General features: G+C 48.5%; 1 protein-coding gene across 1 annotated transcript; it reads right to left on the reverse strand.

The window, feature by feature from the left end:
• Positions 1-4504: 4504 nt before the first annotated feature.
• On the reverse strand, positions 4505-11416 carry SOX7 (SRY-box transcription factor 7). Its single transcript, XM_006733674.3, has 2 exons — positions 10906-11416; positions 4505-7327 (listed from the first exon to the last, which is right to left on the reverse strand). The coding sequence occupies exons 1-2, from the start codon at positions 11141-11143 to the stop codon at positions 6405-6407; spliced, it is 1161 nt and encodes a 386-aa protein (XP_006733737.2). The 5' UTR covers positions 11144-11416; the 3' UTR covers positions 4505-6404.
• Between the last annotated feature and the right edge of the window lie 9801 nt (positions 11417-21217).

Genomic DNA, 21217 nt, shown 5'->3' on the forward strand with positions numbered 1-21217 from the left:
AATGACCCCTTGGTCTCTTCCAATCCCGCTCAGTATCCAGACAAAGAAACTGAGTGAGTCATCTGCAATCCCCTTAGCCATATTGTATTTTCTCTCTTATTTCTCTCACACAAGCAACCCCAATAGGACAATCACATGGCTCCAGAGTTTTCAAACTAGTACCAGCCTCCAAGCCTAAAAAAAAAAAAAAAACTGAATTGTTCAAAGAAATCTAAAATAGACAATAGGTATCCTGTACATGCATATAAAGCTTACAATTTCTCAAGTGTCTACAAATTCACCATCTCCTTAGAGGAAAGAACAGGTCCGGGGATTTATCCAAGTCCCCATTAAAATCCAGTGATGAGGTAAGATCAGACAATTGCCTCCAGGTCCAGGCATTTTCCAGATACCCTCCTAGAGAGTTTAGAGCTCTGAGCACCCTGTGAATTCAGCCAGCAGGGCTGATAGTGTTCTGAGGGACTCCGGAACCAACCCAGCAGCCTTGCTGATAGAATAATCCTTTCCCCTACATAGTAACTTGATGCTCAGGGAAGGGCATGCCATCCATTGCGGTGTTTGGGGAAAGGAACACTCACAATTTGCCGATGGAAACCAGCAGTGAGCACATAATAGGTCCTCAGGAAGACAAAGCCACCATGACAAGTGAAGTCAATTGAGCGTGGTCAGATTTATGTCAGTCATAAATAGTCTTCAGGGGTTTTAATTCTTCCTGTTGAGAGTTAGTTCATCCTGGGAATTGAACGGAGGCATTTCGTGCCTTAGTTATCAATTGAGACTCTTTGGGAAACCCAACAAACAAGCAGTTTGAAGCAAAAGCTGTAAACTTGTTCATATGTCTAGATCTGGTGATTCCCTGCTGGAAGTCAAGCCAAAGACATAAACAAGGAAATGTTCACTGCAGTGTTACTTATAATGGAAAAAAATAAAAGTGGGAGATCTAATAGCAAGGGGGCAGTCAAGTGAATTAAACCACATTAATGCTCTAAAGTACTGAGCCATCATCGGAAATAATAGTATGAAGATAAACATCAATATGGCAAAACTTCTATGTTTTCTATGATTTTTGAGAGAATAAAGCCAAATACCAGCGGTATCTATATCTACACTGTGATCACACCAGGTACAATTAATTTTGAATACACAAATACAAGCCTGGCAAGTTCAGGATACCAAAATGAGCATATTGAAAATAGTTATGTCAAAGTCATGGAGTGGTTAATTTTTCTTTTTTCCAAATTGCTGTTTCAACTGGCAAGAAAACACCTTTTGCAGAAAAATTAAGTTTGATAGCACAGGAAAATGTTTACTTAGTATTAATGAATAAAAATGCCTATTATAAGAGACATATGTAGACATAGAGCTAGATGAAAAAAAACTTAAAGACTGGATGGACCTATGTAAAAAAAGTACCAGCAATGTCTCGAAGTTGTGGATAATAGATGATCTTTTTTTCTCTAAACTTTCTACAAAGACTGTCTCTTTTGAGACTTTAAATACCAGTAGAAGATACATGATAGATAGACAGATATGGATAGATGGATGGGTCAGGTTGGTGGATAAATGGATGGATGGATGGAAGGATAGATTAAAAGATGATAGATGATAGACAGATATGGGTGGATGGATGGGTCAGGTGGGTGGATAAATGGATGGATGGATGGATAGATGGATGGATGGATGGATGGATGGATGGATGGATAGAAGGATAGATTAAAAAGGTGATAGGTGATAGATAGATAGATAATAGATAAATATATCTCTTTTCTCCCTTCCTTCCTCTCTTCTCCCTCCCCCCTCTCTTCCTTCCAAATCCCTTTCACTGGGAGGAAATCAAGAGCATAATTTTCAAAAGGAAAGCAGGCAGTTACAAATGTTAAAAACTTCAGCTCTATTCAGCTGCTCTAGGATGGGGTGGGAGAGGAGATTGTCCTGCTGTACCCTTGTGCCCATTCCCGACCTGTTTACTACAGGCTACAGTCTATTTACTACAGGCTACAGTCTAGCAGGTTAGAGTGAATAGCCATGGATGCATCACATCCAGCCAGAACTAGACACACACAAAGGCTCTAGGGTGTTGGTATCCAGAGAGATGGGTGGGGGAAATAGGGACCCAGGAGGCTTTAGGAAGGAAACAGGAAGAATTAAAGCCCCTGAAGACTACTTATGACTGACATAAATCTGACCATGCTCAATTGACTTCACTTGTCATGGTGGTTTTGTCTTCCTGAGGACCTATTATGTGCTCACTGCTGGTTTCTGTCAGCAAATTGTGTGTTCCTTTCCCCAAACACCACAATGGATAGCATGCCCTTCCCTGAGCATCAAGTTATTATGTAGGGGAAAGGATTATCATCTATATCACCAAGATGAACTGGAATACCTCAGACGTTTATTTATTTATTCATTCATGTTACTGTTGAGCAGCCACTATGTGTCTGCCCTGCTGGGGAAGATGCATATGGGTGGATGATTCCACTGCCAAGCAGTAAGTGCTGTTACCAAGGTCTGCTCAAGATCCCTGGGAGCTCAGGGACAACAGTAACTGGCCCCTCTGCCAGGCAGGGTTGGGGACATGTAAGCTGGATTTGGATGGTGTGTGGGATGTCACCAGACAGGTGATGGGAGTGAGGGTTTCCCCTGTAGGGGAAGAGCACTGGGACAAACACGGAAGAATGGGAAAGGAAACATTTCAGAGAACAATAGGTCTTTTGTGCAGTAGGTACCCAATGGTGGGTAGGGGGATGCTGTGCAAGGCTTCTGGAAAGAGGAAGAAGGTTAGCCATAGGGGCACTCACATGGGGCCAAGCCAGGTGTTGTGGGTCCTGAAGCTCAAACAGTTGGGAAGGCGGGGGCAGGGGGCTGGCATATGAATACATTACCGGGGCTAATAAGTGAGAAGCCCAGAAGCAGGAACCTCATTGCATTCACGTGACCCCACTTCTGTGCTCACCCTGGGTGCCCTGGGCGATGAGCAGATACTGAAGGATCTTAAGGAAGAATGAAATAGTCACATCTACATTTGAGGGAAAAAAAAGGCAACCCCATCAATTCTCATCAGTCAAAGTAAAAGGTGCTCTTGTCACTGAGGACAGGTGGGTTCTCAGAACGGGCAGCTAAGACTCCAAAATACTCCTGGCTTCTGGACATAACTGTTTCACTCACGGCTGAGCAGAAGTGAAAGAGCAGCCCTGTCGCCGGCCTGTTTCCTGCTCTCCCAGAGGCAGGGACAACGCCCCTGCCCCCACAGTACGTCCTGGAAAGAAAAATGCCCGTTTGGCAGTGCCGAGGGCCCATGTCCTGGGCAGACACTGCCTGACGCGTTCTCTGGACAGCTGATGACCCTGCAGACTGCTACTGCTAGCCAGCCAGGTGCAGTGAATTTGGGGTTCATCTGACTCTGACCCTGTAATTTCCTCTTTGCTCATTCTTTCTTTCCCCGGGGCTGTGATAGGCATGAATTGGACTGCACATCGTTCCATGCCATGGTGAAGCCATGAAACCTCTAGGCTATTCAACTGATGCTGCCAATAAATGTATCTGGGATGAAGGGTGGGAACTCCAGCCTCCCCTAACTGAGTTGGATGAGCTACACTGCCCCACCTCCCACCCTGGGCCTCAGTGTCTCTGGCTGCACAGTGGAGTGGATGGATGACAGGGCCCCACGTGGGATCGTGAGTGAGGATTAGCCCATAAAACTTGCCATAAATTTCTCTACATCTATAAAGAGCCATTAAAGTAATGACTACAGATTATGATCAGAATTGAAGGCTGAACATATGCCCATTTCAGCCCTCCCAGAACCCACTCCTTGGCCCAGAGAGCCTGGGAGAAGACAAGGCTACCCTTGACTTGAACAAGTAACAACTGCTCCCCCACGGAGAGAAGCCAGGCATGGTGACCCGCAAGGGGACTGAGTAATCATCTGCTTTTTCCAGACACTTTTTGGCTGGGATTTTAATCCTAAGCCTCACAAGATGTTACATCTTTTAATTACCAACCCAGGAATTTCCCTCCCTTCTCCACCATTCCACTGGGTTTTGAAAGCCTGCGATGTCTTGTTATACCACATCAATAAATGCATAGTAAAGAGAGAAAACTAGGTATTTTTCTAGATTATTTCAAAGAAGGAAAAAACGTGGCAGCCTTAAGGAAGCAATTGGGCAGAACTTACGTCTTATCTTGAGAGCGCCTGATAATCACCTCATTCCACTTTAAAGTGTGAAGTCATCCTGAGGAGAAAATTGTTCTGCAGGTAGGTTATGAACTGCTCTTTTCTTTCAATATTCATGATAACAACACTGTTTCTAATGTGTCAAATTAGGCTTTATCTCTTTACCATAATTCATAAAATAAACCGACACTACAAGATAACTTTCTAAAATAAAAAAATTGATGTAGAAAGTATTTTGACCAGTACTGTAAAGGAGAACTGGGCATAATATCTATGCCTCCCTGGAAAACCTTTTCTGTTTGCAAAACTATAATTCAAATGATAGAATGGTCATGGTACAAAAACATTTATTTAAATTAAATATTTTAGACAGATCAATATCTACAACCGTTCCAAAGCATGTGTATCTCTTACAAAAAAAAAAAAAAAGGAACAGTTTAGCTTAATGTCTGTGATAATGTTTTACAAGATTATTAATATACATTCTGGACTGCACCAGTCAATCATATGTCAATGATTTACCATTTATTACCAAATGTTGCATACAGCAATAGCATAAAGATTAATTATATCTTATAAGTAATTTTATAGTAGGATGCCTTGGAAGGAAAAAAAAGGATCTCTCAACAATATAAAATATAAGCTAAAAATAGGAGAATATATAAAACACTTACATATTTCATACAGGCAATAATATGCTGCAATTAAAAGACAAACAACTGTCTTTTCCCTCATTGCTAGGTATGTTCCTTCAAAGGAGGTTTGTGAGAAGGATGGAAATGTTTTTGGGGTGGGGTCAGGGCTCAGAAACTTTTCTGAATCACAGTGCGTTTCTGTTCTTTGGGAAGTCAGTATAGGGAAGGGGAAGTTGTTTTGAAGTGTTAGCTGAAGATGTTCCCAAGAACCAGCTGTCTGGTGAGGAGAGCAAATTCCTATCTCAGTCATAGGAATCATGTAGGATTTTTAAGCCAGGGGATCTTCGAATTCATGGGCAGGTCAGGGGTGGAGGAAGAACAGAGAAGAAGAGAAAAAGAAATCCCGGGAAAGGAAGAAGGAGAGTCAGAGACAGTGAGAAGGAAGCTCCTTTTGCACCTGCAGAGGGGAGAGTATGCTGAAATTTTGCTCAAGAAATGAATACATTCAGATGGATGGTAAATGATGTGGTGCAGAAATTCTTTTTAGGTTCCCTGCTCTTGGGGTCATTCAGAACAGGAAGTTGACAAGAAATTGCCAACATCTAGAAGAGCATCTGATTTAGGCTGTACAGACATGCATTGAAGGATGAGCGGGAAGGTGTTTGTGTTGTGCATGTCTCGCATACGCTGACTGTATAGATTCAGGCTCTGTATATTCTCTTGAAACGTGTGTGATAAAAAAATTTTTTATCTTAAACAATGGGTTTAAAAACCAGTGGCTTGAATTCAATCACATTCAGTAATGCAGTCAACCCTAGTGGTTAATTTCCCAAATCAAGACGAATGCTGTTCCTCAAATTGGAAGAGTCCTTTTGAAAAACCACGATCATTTGGGAAGGCAATGCCATGCAGAAAGCCATGTGTTCTTGGGCTGCGCACACGGAATTATCACCAGGTTGGACATTAATGAATTTTACTAAGACAAACTTTTTCTTTTTAATTAGCCTTGAAAGAATCCTAGGTCAGAAAACCCTGGAGCTGAAGGGGCCTTAGATGTCAAGTCTGTCCCCCACTTTACAGATTGGGGGAGGGGCTGGAAGGGGAAGAGAGCCGAGTGCGGGTCCCTCCAGCCTTCCGAGGCAGAACTGGGACCGGACCCGGGGTCCTCTGGGTCCCAGCCCAGGCCTCTTCTCACCTGGAGGACCCAAAGATCAGGACGGCTGTACCCCATGCGTCTGGGTCAGAAGCTGGAGAGGTGTGAATGCCGCTGAGATTTTCACACATTGGTTTCCGTGATGGGGACCGGGAGAAGTAATGAAGATCTGCCGGTTAACCATCTTTCGGCAACTACCTTGCCTTATTCCCAGGGTGTAGCCAATGAGAACCCATTTGAAGGAATATACTCAAAATGTAGGCGGCAGGGAGCGCAGGGGCACTCAGACCAGCAGAGCCCCGTTCTGCCCCGCGGACAGTTCAGACCTGCACACCCCGGGCGGTCGGAGGAAAGCCGGTAGCACTGCGCGGTCGCCTCTGCTCCTCGCGCGGGAAGGAGAGGGCTGCGGGGCGACTCAGGTCTGGGCTGGCTGCCTCCGACTCTATGATACGCTGTAGCTGTTGTAGTACGTGGCCGTGGCATCAGCCAGCACGGAGATAAGGCTGGTCTCTGTGGGGCCTGTTGATGTCACCTGGGAGACAGGGGCATGCCCACCGAGGGCCACAGCCCCTGCAGCAGAGTCTGGGTGGCCAGGAGTGTTCAAATACTGGTCGAACTCATTGCGATCCATGTCCCCCAGGAGTTCCACCTGGCTCAGCTGATCCAGGGCATCAAAGCCGGGGTGTTCGGGAGGGGGGGAGAGTTGGCCCAGGTGGGCGTGGAGGTTGGAGTGGAGAGGGTGGTAGGTGGCAGGAGAGTAATAGGCAGGAGATGGGGGACAGGCAGGTACAGTGGACATCACAGAGACGCCCGGGGACTGGCCGAGGGCCAGGGAGCCCAGGGGATGGCCGCAGTGGAGGGGGCTGGCGGCGTACTCCGGGGAGTAAGTGGGCCCCTGCAGGTGGGCGATGCGGCGGGAGTGCGCATGCTCCTCCTGGCAAGGGGAGGAGAAGAAGGTCTGCTCCGGCTCCAGCACGTCCAGGGGCGACATTTCCGGGGGCGTGGGCAGCCCGTACGGGTAAGTGTCCACGCTGCCCGGCGTGCCGCCGCCGCCAGTTGGCCCCTCGTGGTAGCAGCCCCGCAGGCTGGGCAGGGCGGAGCCCGGGGAGTACTCACCCCTGTCCTCCTTCTCCCCCAGCGCCCCGCGGCCGCCGCCCCGCTTCTCGGGCAGAGCGTTCTGGTCCCGGGAGAGGGAGCTCAGGAGGAAGCCCGGGTCCACGCGCTTGCAGAGGCGCTTGGCCTGCTTCTTCCTGCGAGGGCGGTACTTGTAGTTGGGGTAGTCCTGCATGTGCTGCAGGCGCAGCCGCTCCGCCTCGTCCACGTAGGGCCTCTTCTGGGACAGCGTCAGCGCCTTCCACGACTTTCCTGCTCACACAAGTCAGAGAAGGCCACTTTCAGCATCTGCGCGGCTTGGGGAGGCCGGTGCACCTGTCTCAGACGCTCGTGCCTCCCCGCGTCCACACTCGCACACGCCGTCCGCCTCCGTCCCCCATCCCACATCCCACCCGCGGTTACCCGCCCTCTCCACAAAGGACACCGCACTCCTGGCACCCCGCTCCCAGCCCAGATCTCGGCACTGTGAGGCCAAACCAATCTCTCCCGCTTGCATCCCGCAAAACCACTAACTACGCGCACAATCACTTCACCTCTCCTATAAAAGCCGTTAGATAACTTTATGCAAACGTGTAAACAATGCGGGATTCACAGTGAAAGGCCCACCGGACCCAATGTCAGATACACGATAAAAATACATAACGACCACACTGATCTGGGCTCTTTTCACCCTACATGGACCAAGTCTAATCATTTGTGCATTTTAATGAAAACTCTCTGCCTTTGCTGATCACCGCTGCCTCTCAGCAAGTGATGCTGTATTTATGGCATAAATCCCACAGGCCTTCTTGTGAAGGAACTGGGGCTCAGTCCATCATTTCACAGATGGAAGTAAATTACAGGATCTCACTTAGGGGAACAGACAGTTATCCCTCACATCTGAAGGTCAGTTAGGACCCCGCCATGTGAAGCCCATTGCCAGAATGCTCGCATCTGCCTGCAACATGCACAAGCACACGCACACACATGCGTGCACACGCACACACACACTCACGATAAGGCTTCCTGCTCTCTACTTAATCAGTACCCTGTGACTGTGGCAGGGGGCAGTTGCTCGGTCATTGACTCTTCTTATAGAAGCAAATGCTCTGACTCCCCTGGGTCTCTTTTTTTCCTCACTATAAAATGTGATACTATCCAATTCAAAACTCTCTCTTTAAGAAGCATTCCACGCTTGTAGCCCACTGGTGCTGAAGTGCTGGTTTCACCTGGATTTTCTATTCATCCTTATTCCCTTCTGTGTTGTTTTGTAAATTGCTTTAGCATCTCTCTCTCATCTGTCAGTACATTCATTGCACATCCCACGGGCTGCTGGTTTTCTGAAGGTCATTTCTGGACCCTTACCGCCCTGGGTGAACTTGGGATTCTACAACTTTGGAAGTTCCCCCCCCACACACACACACCCGACTCTAATGTATCCTGAGGTTACCAATCCTACTAGCTTGGAGGTAAGTACCCCCATCCCCACGCCCTGTAAGGAAAGGGGCCACATGTCCCACCCAGAACCCTCGGCACAGGGCCCAGTACAGAGCTACGTGTCCTGCCACCTCGGTACCTGCACTGGCCGACTCTGCATGCCTGGCCCTCAAAGGTCACTGGAGGAGGGCGATTATTAAAGGGCGCTCTACCATTGGGATGAAAGTTTACAACTATTGTGACAGAGTCATCAATTGATATAATTAGCTGTCACTTAAAAGGGCAACTCGAAAAGTGTCAGGAACTCTGGGTTTGGAGTTGGTCAGCAGTTCCCTGTGGCTGAGACTGCAAAGTTGTTGCAAGAGGCCCAAGATCCTGGTACACCCCACACCCTGTCTGTGGACTGAATATAAAATGTGACTCTAGTTTCTAAGTGTACATGGATGTCATAGTATTAATAAAATAGTCATTTTAAATGCCATTAAATGTATTAACTGTCTTTATGTGCCTTCTTATTCATAGTATCCTAAAAATAGTAGTGCTACTAGGTGAAGTTTTTGATGTTAAAGATTGGAAAGCTTAGAGGCAAAAAAGTTGCCTAGTTAGAAAGGAAAGGGCTGGGCAAGATCATGGGGTGGACGTGGATCATCCTGCTGCCCCCCCTATTAACAGGTGTAGAAGATCCATATTTTTAAAAGCCCCTACCCCAGGGCCAGGGGCTATGTGGTTAAGCAGGAAGTAATCAGTGTCTTCCCTGCAAAATGAATTATAACCTCTGGAAGCCTAAGTGCAAATCACCAACAGGGATCAGCTCACAAGAGGCATTTGTCAGGTAGGTCCTTTTGACTGCCCGTCCCCTGGGAAGCAGGCAGCCTCAGTCCAGAAAGGCTCCCCGGCCTGAGCTCCTCTCCCATCTCTGGCCTGGGCCCGCAAGGGAAACCTCACTCTCTCCTGGTCACAGGAGCTGCCCTTGAGCAAAAGGCACAGTGCCTGGGCCCACCAAAAAAAAAAAAATGTTGAGGGACCCACAAAAAAAAAAAGGTATTTTCATTTCTTTAAAAATCTGAAGAAAAAAATGAACTTTCAGGTAAATGCTTTACTGTTGTATATATTAATATATTTGTCTTTATGCCCACACAGTATGAAATATAATTTTTAATATTTTTTATGAAGAAAGGGGCTCACTAAGACACTGACCTACCAGTGTGTCCTGGGCATATCGAGCCAGGGGACTGGACCATGGGTAGGGGACTTTTTGAAACCAGCAGCTTTGAAAGGGCATCTACACTGCAAGAAGAACCCTGGTTTAGCCAGTAGAAAGGTGAGTGACAGCCCTCACTCCATGGTTTGGAGCTCTGGAGGGAAAAGGAAAAAGGCTCGGTTCTGGGGGAGGGGGGTGCAGTTGGGGAGGGTCAGGCCAGCCTCAGGTGACCACATAATTTCCCTTGTTCCACTGTGCCTACAAAATGCTTCGAAAGGTCCCACAACTTAAAAGGAATAAAACCTCCGTGGAAGGGCAAAAAGGTTAGGAGTAGAGCAGAGTTGAAAGTACTCAGCTCCAGACGTGGGAAAGAAGAAACCCCAACGGAAACCGATTCCAACTCTAAATTTTCGGACGTGCCCTAAATCCTTTCTCTGGGCCCCTCCGGTCTGGCTCGACCCTGTCCCCAGGCCCGCTGCCCCTGCTGGGACTGCGTAGCAGCACTTGGAAAGTGGCAGGCTCCAGGACAGACCTCACTGGCCGCCCTGAGCATCCCAATCACAGTATTTACACTCCTGAGATTGAGAAATACATTATCGAATCGAGCCTATTTGCGTACTTTTTGCTGTAGGTTTAATAAAGTTAAAGAAGGGATGCGTTCCCGCAAGGTCTCTCTTGACGAGTATTCGTTAATAATATTTACAACCTCCTTCTGTGAGCGTGCCAGTGGCAAAGTTCAGGGAATGGTGGGTTTCCCGCTTCGGTATTCCTAGCAAACACCGGTTCCACCCAGCCTCTGCGTTTCCGTCCTGACCTGTGTGCGCGCAGGTCCCGGTCGCCGGGCAACCGAGGCCTGGCCGCTGTCGGCCCCGCCTGTCCCCTGGGACCCCAAACTCCGCTCCTGTTCCCGCGAGTGGGCTTCCTGGCCGGCCGCAGCGGGCCGCGCGGTTTCCCTTTGGGCCCCGTCGAGGTGTCCCTGCTCTGAATCCCTGTCACTGTGCGCATACCCACGCTCGCACAGATGCCCAGCCTCTCGGGCACAGCGAACGCTCGCGCTCCCCGAGCATACCCATACGCCGGGTCCTACCCAGGCTCCGCGCGCTCGCAGGACCCCCACCCCCGGTCCCTAGCCGAGCCCCGGGGGCCCGCCTCCGCCAGCGCCCCCGGCCCGCCGACCTCCCGGGGCCCCCCGCCCGCCCGCTCGCTTACTCACCCAGCATCTTGCTGAGCTCGGCGTTGTGCAGGTCCGGGTTCTGCACCGCCAGACGTTTCCTCTCGTCCTTGGCCCACACCATGAAGGCGTTCATGGGCCGCCGGATACGGCTTTCCGAGCCCTTGTCCCCCGGTGCGCGGGGGGCGGCCGGCGGCGACAGCCCATCCGACAGCTCGGCTTCCAGGGCCGGGCACTCGAGCCCCTCGGGCCACGGATAAGCTCCCAACAGCGTGGCCATGGCCGCACGGAGGTCCCCTCGCTTCGCCTCGCAGGGCAGGCGCGGACCCGGCCCTCGCACGGGTCGGGCGTCCAACTTGGCTGGCAGCCGCGGCCCGTCCCTTTATTTATCAGCTTCGGGCGGCCGCGTCCTCCAATGACTCTCGAAGGCGGCGCGGCCCCTCCCTCCGTCTCGGCGCGGGCCCACTCCCTGCGTCCTGGGCCACCGCGTCCCCGCTCCGACCTGCCAGGAGGGGGAGAGTGGAGGGAGGGCCACTTCCCCGTGCCCGCCCCGGCCCACTCTCTGCCTCCCGAGTCCCTCCCGGGAATCCGCGCCTGGCCGCCTCCAGTCCCGTCCGCTCTGGGTGCAGGTGTCGCAGAGCCCGGAGGCGGGCGCCGCCCGCAGTCCCCTCGCCCTGGAGCGGGAGCCAGACTCCGGTGCCCTGTCCCAACTGGCCGTGGCCTCTCCTAGCCCCACTCCACCAACTCCCCGCGCCTGGAATCCCCTGGAGAACCGAAGCCAAACAGGTTTCGCTAGGCCTGGCCGGGCACGATAGACATGGACCATGAATCCCCCCAGAGCAGCGTGTGAACCGTTCTGAAGAGAACATTCCTACTCTTTTTCTCAAGTAACCTGGGCTCCAACAACAATCTCGCTCCCAGCCAACTTTGGCGGCCAGAGACTGGCAAGGAACTCCGCATGGGGTTCTATGCAGTGCTCACCGAGCCCCTACTCCCCACCCCCGACGCCCCCGCAACTCCCAGGCTGTCTTGAGGGCTTGACTGCATTCTCAGTTCTCCTTTATTCACTCTGCCATCTGATTTCTCTCCTCTAACACCCTTATCTCCACACCGCGCTTGTCTCCGAAGTCCGCGGGGTCTCCAGCTCCCTGTCTCTAGCTCTTCTCTCAGGGAACTTCCTTCTGGTTGTATTTTCTCTTGTGTCTGTCCTACTTGTCCTGCTCCTGAGTTGCTCCGGCCCTCCCCTCCCGCGTTCCCCTGCGGCCTTCCCTCCGACTCCCCAGGTTAGACTGGGGCAGGTTCTGGGCCCGCGCTCAACTCAGAGGGCTGAAGGCTGGGAGCTGAGAGCAGTCTCTCCAAGATGCCAGCCCTCTGCCCCCGAGGACAGCTCACGCGAGCCCATGCTTCCTGTGAGTAGGGCTGTCCTCCTGGCTCTTACAGCAGCTTCAGCACACAGTAGGCCCTCAGGAACTGCCGAATAAGTGAATGAGTAAGTGAGTGAGTAAATAAGGCTTAGACACACCCTACTGTATAAAACGCGGCAATCATAAGGCTTGGTTAGATCCTGGAATTCAATCTACAAATATTTACTGAGCACCATCCCTGTTCAGGGCTTAGTAGAAGTGACCCTGAAAGGAGGTAGCATTGTGGCAGGACCCTCCTGGGGTCTGGAGTCAGGACCTGTCTTCAGTGTTTGATAACTTAATGCGTGACTCTGGGCAAGTCACGTATCTCTCCAGGCCTTTTTTCCTAAACCTAAAAGGAGGACAATGATAAGACTTGATCTCACAGGGCTGTTGTGAAGATTTGGTGAGATAATATATGTGAAAGCTTAAACTCTGTATGATGCTTGATGTTAATACAACTCTAGATGTAAAGCCCTGTAAATTCTAAGACCAAATTTCAATGTCCTAGTGTGCACCGAGTTCATAAGTGCCTTGTGTGCAACATGAGCTCCCAGACAGGCCCCACGGACCCCAAGGCAAGTGGATGGAGAAATGCAACTTCTCTGTTTTTAAGTCCCAATTTTAACCTATAGAACCCAGGATAATTTTCATCCCGGAATGGGCTCTACTCATAAAATAGATTGTTCAGTTTTCCTCTCCTTTCCAGGCAGGATCCAGCAACAGCACCTTACACCCATGCGCTCCACATGCTACCCCCACAGGCCAGAGCTGATCAGCAAAAGGAGCAGGTGCTGGCTGGAAAGTGGGTGTCCCGCAGCGGGGAGAGCATCCTGGAACCCGAGGTGGAGCAGAGGGGCTGGCTGGCGACAGGGACAGAGCGGGGAGCGGGTTGAACGGGGGGAGGGGAAGACAGGGGACGGGGAGCAGAGAGAATGTTTCCACAGTCTAGGCGGACATCCCTACCCCGGGAAGCCTAGGCCATTTCCTGTGTTGGATCCCTCTGCCAGAAATTTCCTCAAGAAAAATCCCTAGGCAGGGGTACTCTAGGAACCGCGGGGTGCGGGAGGGCACCTCCTTGGGGTAAGGAGGGAAGGATAAGGGACCTCAACCGGGGGTTCGGGAGGGGGACCTGTGAGGCAGCCGTGGACCCCTGGACCCTTTCTAAGCCCACCGCCGGGGCAGGGCACAGACAGTGCTCGGACAGCCCAGAGGCCTCTAGGGGACAGCGCCCCCTTGCCGGCCACGGACGTTCCCACTCCAGCCCCCAGCCTCTGGCGCCCCGCCGCCCGCAGTTCCGCAGCAGAGAGCGCACGCATTGGGGCCGCGTCCAGGCACCAGGTTAAGAAGAGGCAAGGGACCCGGGGAGCGCAGAGCGGTCAAGTTGGATTCCAGAGCTCTTTAGCAAAGTTGGAGAAAACAGCGGGGGCGGGCGCAGAGAGAAGACAAGTTGTGATTGTTGCTTCCAATTGTTTAATTTCTTGCATTTCGTCTGGAGAGAATGCACGAGACTGAGTCGTCCAGGACCTGGGCGTTAACGGCCTCATGGCTCGAATGGGCGCTACCCTCAGCGTCTGAGCGATCTGCTCACGGGAACCTGGGCTCTTTTGCTCGCTCCATTCCTTCACTTCTTAACTTGCACCCCCGCAATGATTTACCTGGTCAACTTTATGCGAACGTGCCCTGCTGCAGGCGGTGCTAAGGGATGCGGGTCCCTGTGACCCCTCTGCCTCTCCGGTCACTGCGACCTTCAGTGCTCCGGAACTCGAGTAGACCTTAAGTGTCCCCAAAGCCCGGGGCTCGGAGGGCTGAGCGGGAGGGCCAAGGCTGGCGATTCCCCTCCCCCCCACCCCCTCACCGCGCAACACTTGCTTGGAACCGCGCTGGGCCCAGGACTGCAGCCAGTCGTCGGTCGAGGTTCCCCGCGGTAAATCCGCAAGCAATGGAACCAAGAAGTCTCGAGTAGGGGCAATGGAGTGGGGTCCGCAGCGGGATGGGATGGGGGTTCCGGCAGATCCCAAAGTGCAGAGTCCGAGCAGCGGTCTGTGTGTGATGCCTCAGGGACACAGTGGACACCGCTCAAGTACCACGCAGCAGACCTGTCTCAACACAGACGCAAGCGAGCCTTACTTTCCCGTGTATAGTGCGAGAACTGCACTCTCTGCTCCCTCAAATGACTTTTGCTTTTTTTCCTTCCTTTTCTTTTTCCTTTCCTCCTTCCCTATTTCCCTGCTTCCCTCCCTCCCTCCTTCCCCTTCTTTCTCCTCTCCTCCCCACTTTCCCCCTCTTTCTCTGCTCCCTCTCAGGTCTTTCTTTAACTCTGTAGTTGAACATGTGTTTTCAAGAACACAGGACTCGAAGTCTGAAAGCCCCAGTGTAAATTGCTGCAACTTACTAGCGGTGTCATTTACTTGATCTCAGCCTTGGTTTCTTCATCTGTAAAATGGGGACAAAACCAGGATGACAGATACAGTAGTTGTGAAATCACCTCCTATAAAGAACTGTGAAATGTTACAATGAATGGATGACATCCTAAATAAAATTAATAGGGTCAGGTCTTCAAAACGCTCCCCCTCAAGGAGCAGGAGTTTTCCTTATTCTATTCCAAACCTAAGAATTCTGGTGACTCTAGGAGAAGGGGAAGGAGGGGGGTCAGGCACCCAATCCCTGCTCTGACGGGGAGCTCCCGCACCAGAGCTCAGCATCTGGACCAAGCAGAGCCCTGCGCTGGTGGAACCCCAGCCACCAGCTTTCATCTCTGCAATGGTTTTACATGTGTGTTTGCTGGTACGTTTCATCCCTCACACCAGGCAAGAGGCTGAAATCATCATCACCACCATCATCTTTGCTCACGCTAATTTATGTACTTGATTGACAGACAGTCTTTGTAAAGGTCATTGGCTAACTCATCTGGGCCTCTACACAATTGTACAATTCCTCTTGGAAGCAGGCAGCCCGAGTGGTGTCATTAAGCCCTTTCCCCGATGACACAGGAGAGACTGCAGCTTGCAAGGGGCAGAGCAGAGACGTGAACACACATCCCTTGCCTTCGTGCCTTTGTTCCCTGGTTGCAGGGCTCCCCGGGGTCAGCTCCCTGCTTCCCACCCTCAGCAGAGCCCCAGGCCCAAAAGAAGGGCTTCTAACCTGCTGCTGTGTCTCCCACTGTCCTTGTGCTCTCTCTAGTCTGGTCCCTCCAAGTTCCACCGGAGCTTTCCTCATCCAAAGGGTGTTTGAAGTTCAAGGAAATGTGAAAAGCAAACGAGCCAACCCTGTTGGCCATGGGTGAGGTGCATGCTGGAGAGCCAAGAAACCTGCCCAGGCCTGCCGGCTCCCTCTCCCCCCACTCCTCACGCCTGGTCCAGCAACAAGAAACCCTGACTTCCCTCTAAGCAGCTGTACTCAGAGTTGCTCTTTTCTAACCCAGAGGAATCTCTTCATAGTCATTTAGGAGAAATTCATCAAGGTCCCTAATTTAGAATCATTTGGGTAGGTGGGATTAAATCACACAGCATGGATTTAAGATGTACCTGTAGGCTTACCTGAGTGGCCTGGAAGTAGGCAGAGCACAAGGAAACCCCGACAGAGCTTCACTGTGTCTGAGGTTTAACTGCTTTTCCACGGGGCACTAGGGGAAGCGGACTAGGGTTTCCAAACTGCATTGTTCCTGAATGTGGGCAGTGTAGACCTCTTGCCAATATCAAAACCCCTTTGTAAGAAGGACTTAATACTAACAAAACACTGGGGTACAGAAGCCCAAGTTTTCTTGGGGTGGCCCAGGTCAGACTTCCCATGCACAACAGAATCCCCCCCTCTACATAAAAGTGCTCATGTCTGGTTAATAGTGTCTGCCAACAAATGGTGGGAAGAACCCTGACTTGGAGCCAGAAGACGTAAGTCCAGTCCCATTGGCTACTACTGGCTGAACACATCCGAGCCAGTCACCTAACCAATGCACAGGGTGGAGAGTCACGGGAGGCCCAGTGAAATGAAGGGCTTGCCCGTGTTGTGTGCACTCTCCAGGGCAAGGCAGAGAGAAGCCAGTGCACATTCTGGGATTTGTGTTTGCTTCTCCCCTAGCACTGACGGCTGGGAGAGTTCCAAGGCAAGGACACACCTTTTCTACACTAATTTTCTCCTACTCCACTCTGAACAATGACCAGTTTTTCTTCTGTAAGGGAGTATGTATGTAAGATTGCTGCACTGAAATGATCTCTATTTAATTAGTCAGAAGCTAGACTTTCAGACTTCAGATGGAAAAACCAACAAATTATAAGAAAAACTAACAGTTGGTTCAAGGGGGTATGTTTCTATTTCTTTATCCTATTGCCTATTCTTTCCAAATGCCTAAGAGGAAGAAGGGAAACTGACTAGAAGTCATTTTTAAATAATACACAATGGAAATAGGAAGAAATGGGAACGAGTCTTTTCTTGGGCTATCTGTACACGAGTCTGATTTCTGGGTAAATAGTGGCAGGATCATGACTGACATTGTGAGGTGATACTGACAGAGATCTTGTTGTGGAGAACTCAGTCATCAGCCAACAATTCTGTGAGAAGCTAAGGATACATCTTGTTTGTTTAGCTTATGAGATTATCTTCATGGATGGGTTTCAACTTACCATTATTTATGTTTTGGTTTTTAATAAAGTATGACATGTCTATGGAGAAGTGTGCGGATGGTGACTCTGCTGGGATTTCACAAGGTGAACACACCTGCATAAGTAGTGGTCAGATCATGAAACAGAATTTTACTAGCCCTACTATTTTAAGGCATCTTACCACCACTAAATTGTAAGTTCCCTCAGGGCAGGATTGAGTATCATTCTGTTTTAAAATACAGTTTATTAATAGAAAATTTGAGGTATAGCAAAGCCAACAGATCAGAGGACAACTGCCATTGGAAAGCTAGTTACTCACAGTTCCCAAGAGGGCACTCTATACTCTTGGGGACATATGGGGAAACATTGGAAGTGGGCAAAAGCCTTCACTGTGGTTTCCTTAGGAAGGCCAAGTGAGGAAGGGGTAAGCAGGCTTAGGATTGGCTAGTCTGAAGAATTTGGGTGGGGTCTGGAGTATAAGAGCTGTCCGTGGTTTTCTGGTACCTGGTCTTGAGGTGATTTAGGGAGGTGGGTAGTGGCCCAGAGTGCAAGAGCTCCATAAAGGAGATGGTTGTGGGTGTGGGTTTGTATTTGAAAAGTGCACTAGCAGTTGAGTTGCTTACTATCTCTAGGGACTAGCTAGCCTTGGGAGGGGGAATTCTTCCAGAGTCAGCAGGGCCCCTGATGTCAAAGCATCAAGATATAGACGATAAAGGACTCTGTTAATACACAGTTATCTTTGACACTCCAGAACCTAAAATAATGTGTTGCACATAAAGGGCACTCAGTGAAAGGGAAAAGATAGAAGGAAAGAGGAAGGGAGGGAGGGAGGGAGGGAGGAAGGGAGGGAAGGAAGGCAGTGGGAACAATGTGCAGTGGGTGGGTGGCTAGTTGGGCAAACAAGAAGGCTCACTTCCCACAAGCACTAAAGTGAGTTGACCCTAACAACTCATGTGAACAGACTGCATTCAACAGCCCCTGGATTTATATTCATATGGGACGTCTGAGCAGTCTTAGATGTCCCTTTATGAAGACTTCACTGGGAAATACACCCCTCATATCCACTCAGACTACCTCTCTAAATGGGTCCTTGAATGATTTGCCCTGCATTTCCACTAGCATGTGACAGTGATCTAGGAAAGGATGCGATCCAGCTTTCTACTGCTCTGTGATTAACCACCCCATCATGCTAGGCAACTCTGTGGGTCAGGAATTTGGATAGTGTACAATGAGGGTGTCTGCTTCATAATGTTTGAGGTCTCAGCTGGAAAGACACGAATAACTGAAAGTAACTTGAATGGTCAGGAGCTGGAACTATCTGGAAGTTTCTTCAGCCATGTGTCTGGCACCAGGGCTGGGGTCACTCAAAGGCTGGGTTAAGCTGAGACTGTTAACCAGAGTGCCTATTCATGAATTTCCCATATTGTATTGGCTTCCTTTTAGCATGGTGGCCTCTGAGTAAATGGACTTCTTAAATGTTAACTCGGCTCCAAGAATGAGAGTTCCCACAAACAAGGTGCATGGTATTTTTTGACTTTGGCCCAGAAGTCACATGGCATTACCTTTAACCAATACTCTATTGGTCAAAGCAGACACAAGCCTGGCCAGATTTAAGGGGAGGGAACATAGATCCCCAAGTCTCAATATGGGAAATGTCAAAGAACTGTGGCATGCTTTGAAACCACCACGGGATGTGTGTATGTGTGAGATGATGGTGGTAACAACACCATAAATTTAAAACTCAAATAACTAACTCATAACAACACTCCTTCCCACCCCAAGGTCAAAGTCAAGGCAAAGAAGTATGTCACCCTCTTCTTCATGTCTTCTGCCCACATACACTATACAATGCCATTCCTTTAAAAGGTTTTTCAAAGTTTCCCCAAAGAAAATAATAGAAATATGGTAACAATAATTTCATTTTTAAGATGGAGAATGCTGAGGTATAAGGTGTATTAGGGCCGTAAAACAATTTAAAGGATGGGACTGGGTCTGGATATTGAAATTGCATTTGAAAAAAGCTTAATGAGTTTTAGATCCACATTTGGAACTGAAATTTTTACAGTTTTATTGGAAGCGGTGGTTGGGCTATTTGGCAGAATTGGAGTACAGATAGGGAAAATGGTTTCCAAGGTCTTCTTCAACTGGGTTTTTAACTGTCATCATCCTCTCACTTCAACACTGTATCTAGTCAACATAATGTTTGGAGCACAACTAATAACATTCTTGTTTACTTATAGAAACAGATATTTTACCTATTTATTTTTAGCTGTTTATTTTAAAAAATAATTTGAAGTGCTATTACAGATCACATCCCATTTCATTTCCAAACATCATACAAGGAAAGCAAGGAACACATATTACTTTTTTTAAAGATTTTATTTATTTATTTGATAGAGAGAGATAGAGAGAGAGGGAACACAAGCATGGGGGAGCTGGAGAGGGAGAAGCAGGCTTCCTGCTGAGCAGGGAGCCCAATGCGGGGCTTGATCCCAGGACCCTGGGATCATGACCTGAGCAGAAGGCAGACGCCTAATGACTGAGCCACCCAGGCACCCCAGGAAAACATATTATTAATACCCTAGTTTTGTAGATGAGCAGGTAAGGTTCAGACATTAAATGACAGCTAGTGAGTGGCAGAATGGGTAAAATGATTCAGCCCAAGGCTCTCTCAAGAAGACCCATTCATTGCTAGTTCTCCACAAGATGTAGGGCTCAAATGAAATGAGGCTGGCTGTATCTAAACCAAACAATATAACGTGTAAGAAAGTAAACTTTAAAGTACAGAAACTTCCACTTCTCCCCACGATGGAGAAACAGGGATTAGATTTATCTTCCCACTTTAAACCACTACAAAACTAGATGAAACCTATAAAACAAAAGTTTTCAGGCATTGTACATAGACAGTGTGGAACAACAATCCCAGAAAAGATAAATAAACAAGGTGAACTCAGTAAGTTCCCCTGCTCACTGTCTGGAGAAAGCTTCCAGACCATAGCACAGGGAAGAGAAACTGAAACAAAGACCAGGGGTTTTGCTGTGTCAAGGAGACAATGTTCTGAGCTCAGGGAGGACAAAGCAAAGAAGAAGAGACTGCACTGAGGAAAAGCCTCAAAGATTTGCAGAAAGTTCTCCTTGATCTTTGGCCAAGTACTCCTCTGCACATATATGTGAAAAAATACTAAGGTTGTGTGGGAAAAAATCTAGAAAAAAGTAGGAGGAATAATCTGAGTTCACACGGGGCCAGAAAGAGTTCCTGTTCCCACTGGCCAAGGTGTTAAGATCTCTTAATACATGGGGCATCAGGTATTGTTCTCAGAAGAATACTGCCTCATAAAAAAAGTACAACTCATAACCAGGATAAAAACAACCAACAATAGAAATAGAAACAGAAATGATAATGGAGCTAGCAGATAAGGATATTAAAAGAGCTATTTTAAATATATTACATATGTTCAAGAAGATAAGGGAAAACAAAAATATGGTGGGGAGAGAAATAAAAGATCTAAAAAGACTCAAAATTTTAAAGGTGAAATATACAAAATTTGGAATAAAAAATATACTAGCTAAGATTAACATCAGATTAGGTATTACAGAAGAAAATATTAGTGAACAAGAGACAAACTATCCACAATGAAAAGCAGAGAGAAAAATTACTGAAAATAGAGAAGCAACAACCTGTGAGACAATATTGAGTGGCCTACCATAAAAGCAACTGAAGTCCCAGAAGTAAAGGAGATATTAAAATCCATATTTGAGAAAATAATGGCTAAAAAGTTTGCAAAGTTAATGGAAACTATAAATCCACTGTTTCAAAAAGATCAACATTCTTCAACCAGAAGAAACATAAAGAAATCACAAATAGACACACCATAGTTAAACTTCTGAAAATCTTAAAAGCAACCAGAGTTAAAAGGACACATAACTATAGAAGAACAAAGATAAGAATTACAGAAGACTCCATGCTTGAAACTATGCAATCCAGAAGACAATGGAATAACATTTTTAAAGTGCCAAAAGAAAGTTTTTAAAATCCTCAACCTATAATTCTGTAATGGAGTTAATAATTGGTCATACCTACATGAGAAAGCTTTCATAAAATCCCAAAAATATGACATCCGGAGAGTTTCCAGGTGGGTGAACATAGACATACCAGGAGGCTGGCATACCCCAACTCCCCAGGGATAGAAGCTCCTGTGCTCAGGACCCTCCCACACCTTGCCCTATCTACCTCTTTACGGGGCTGTTCATCTGTATCCTTTATCATATCCTTTAATAAACTGGTAAATGTAAGGGTTTTCCTGAGATCTATGAATCACTCTAGCAAATTGGTGGAACCCAAGGAGGGGGTCA

This window comes from Leptonychotes weddellii, chromosome 2 (genome assembly GCF_054177405.1).
Source record: "Leptonychotes weddellii isolate Sample4059 chromosome 2, ASM5417740v2, whole genome shotgun sequence".
Classification (NCBI taxonomy): domain Eukaryota; kingdom Metazoa; phylum Chordata; class Mammalia; order Carnivora; family Phocidae; genus Leptonychotes; species Leptonychotes weddellii.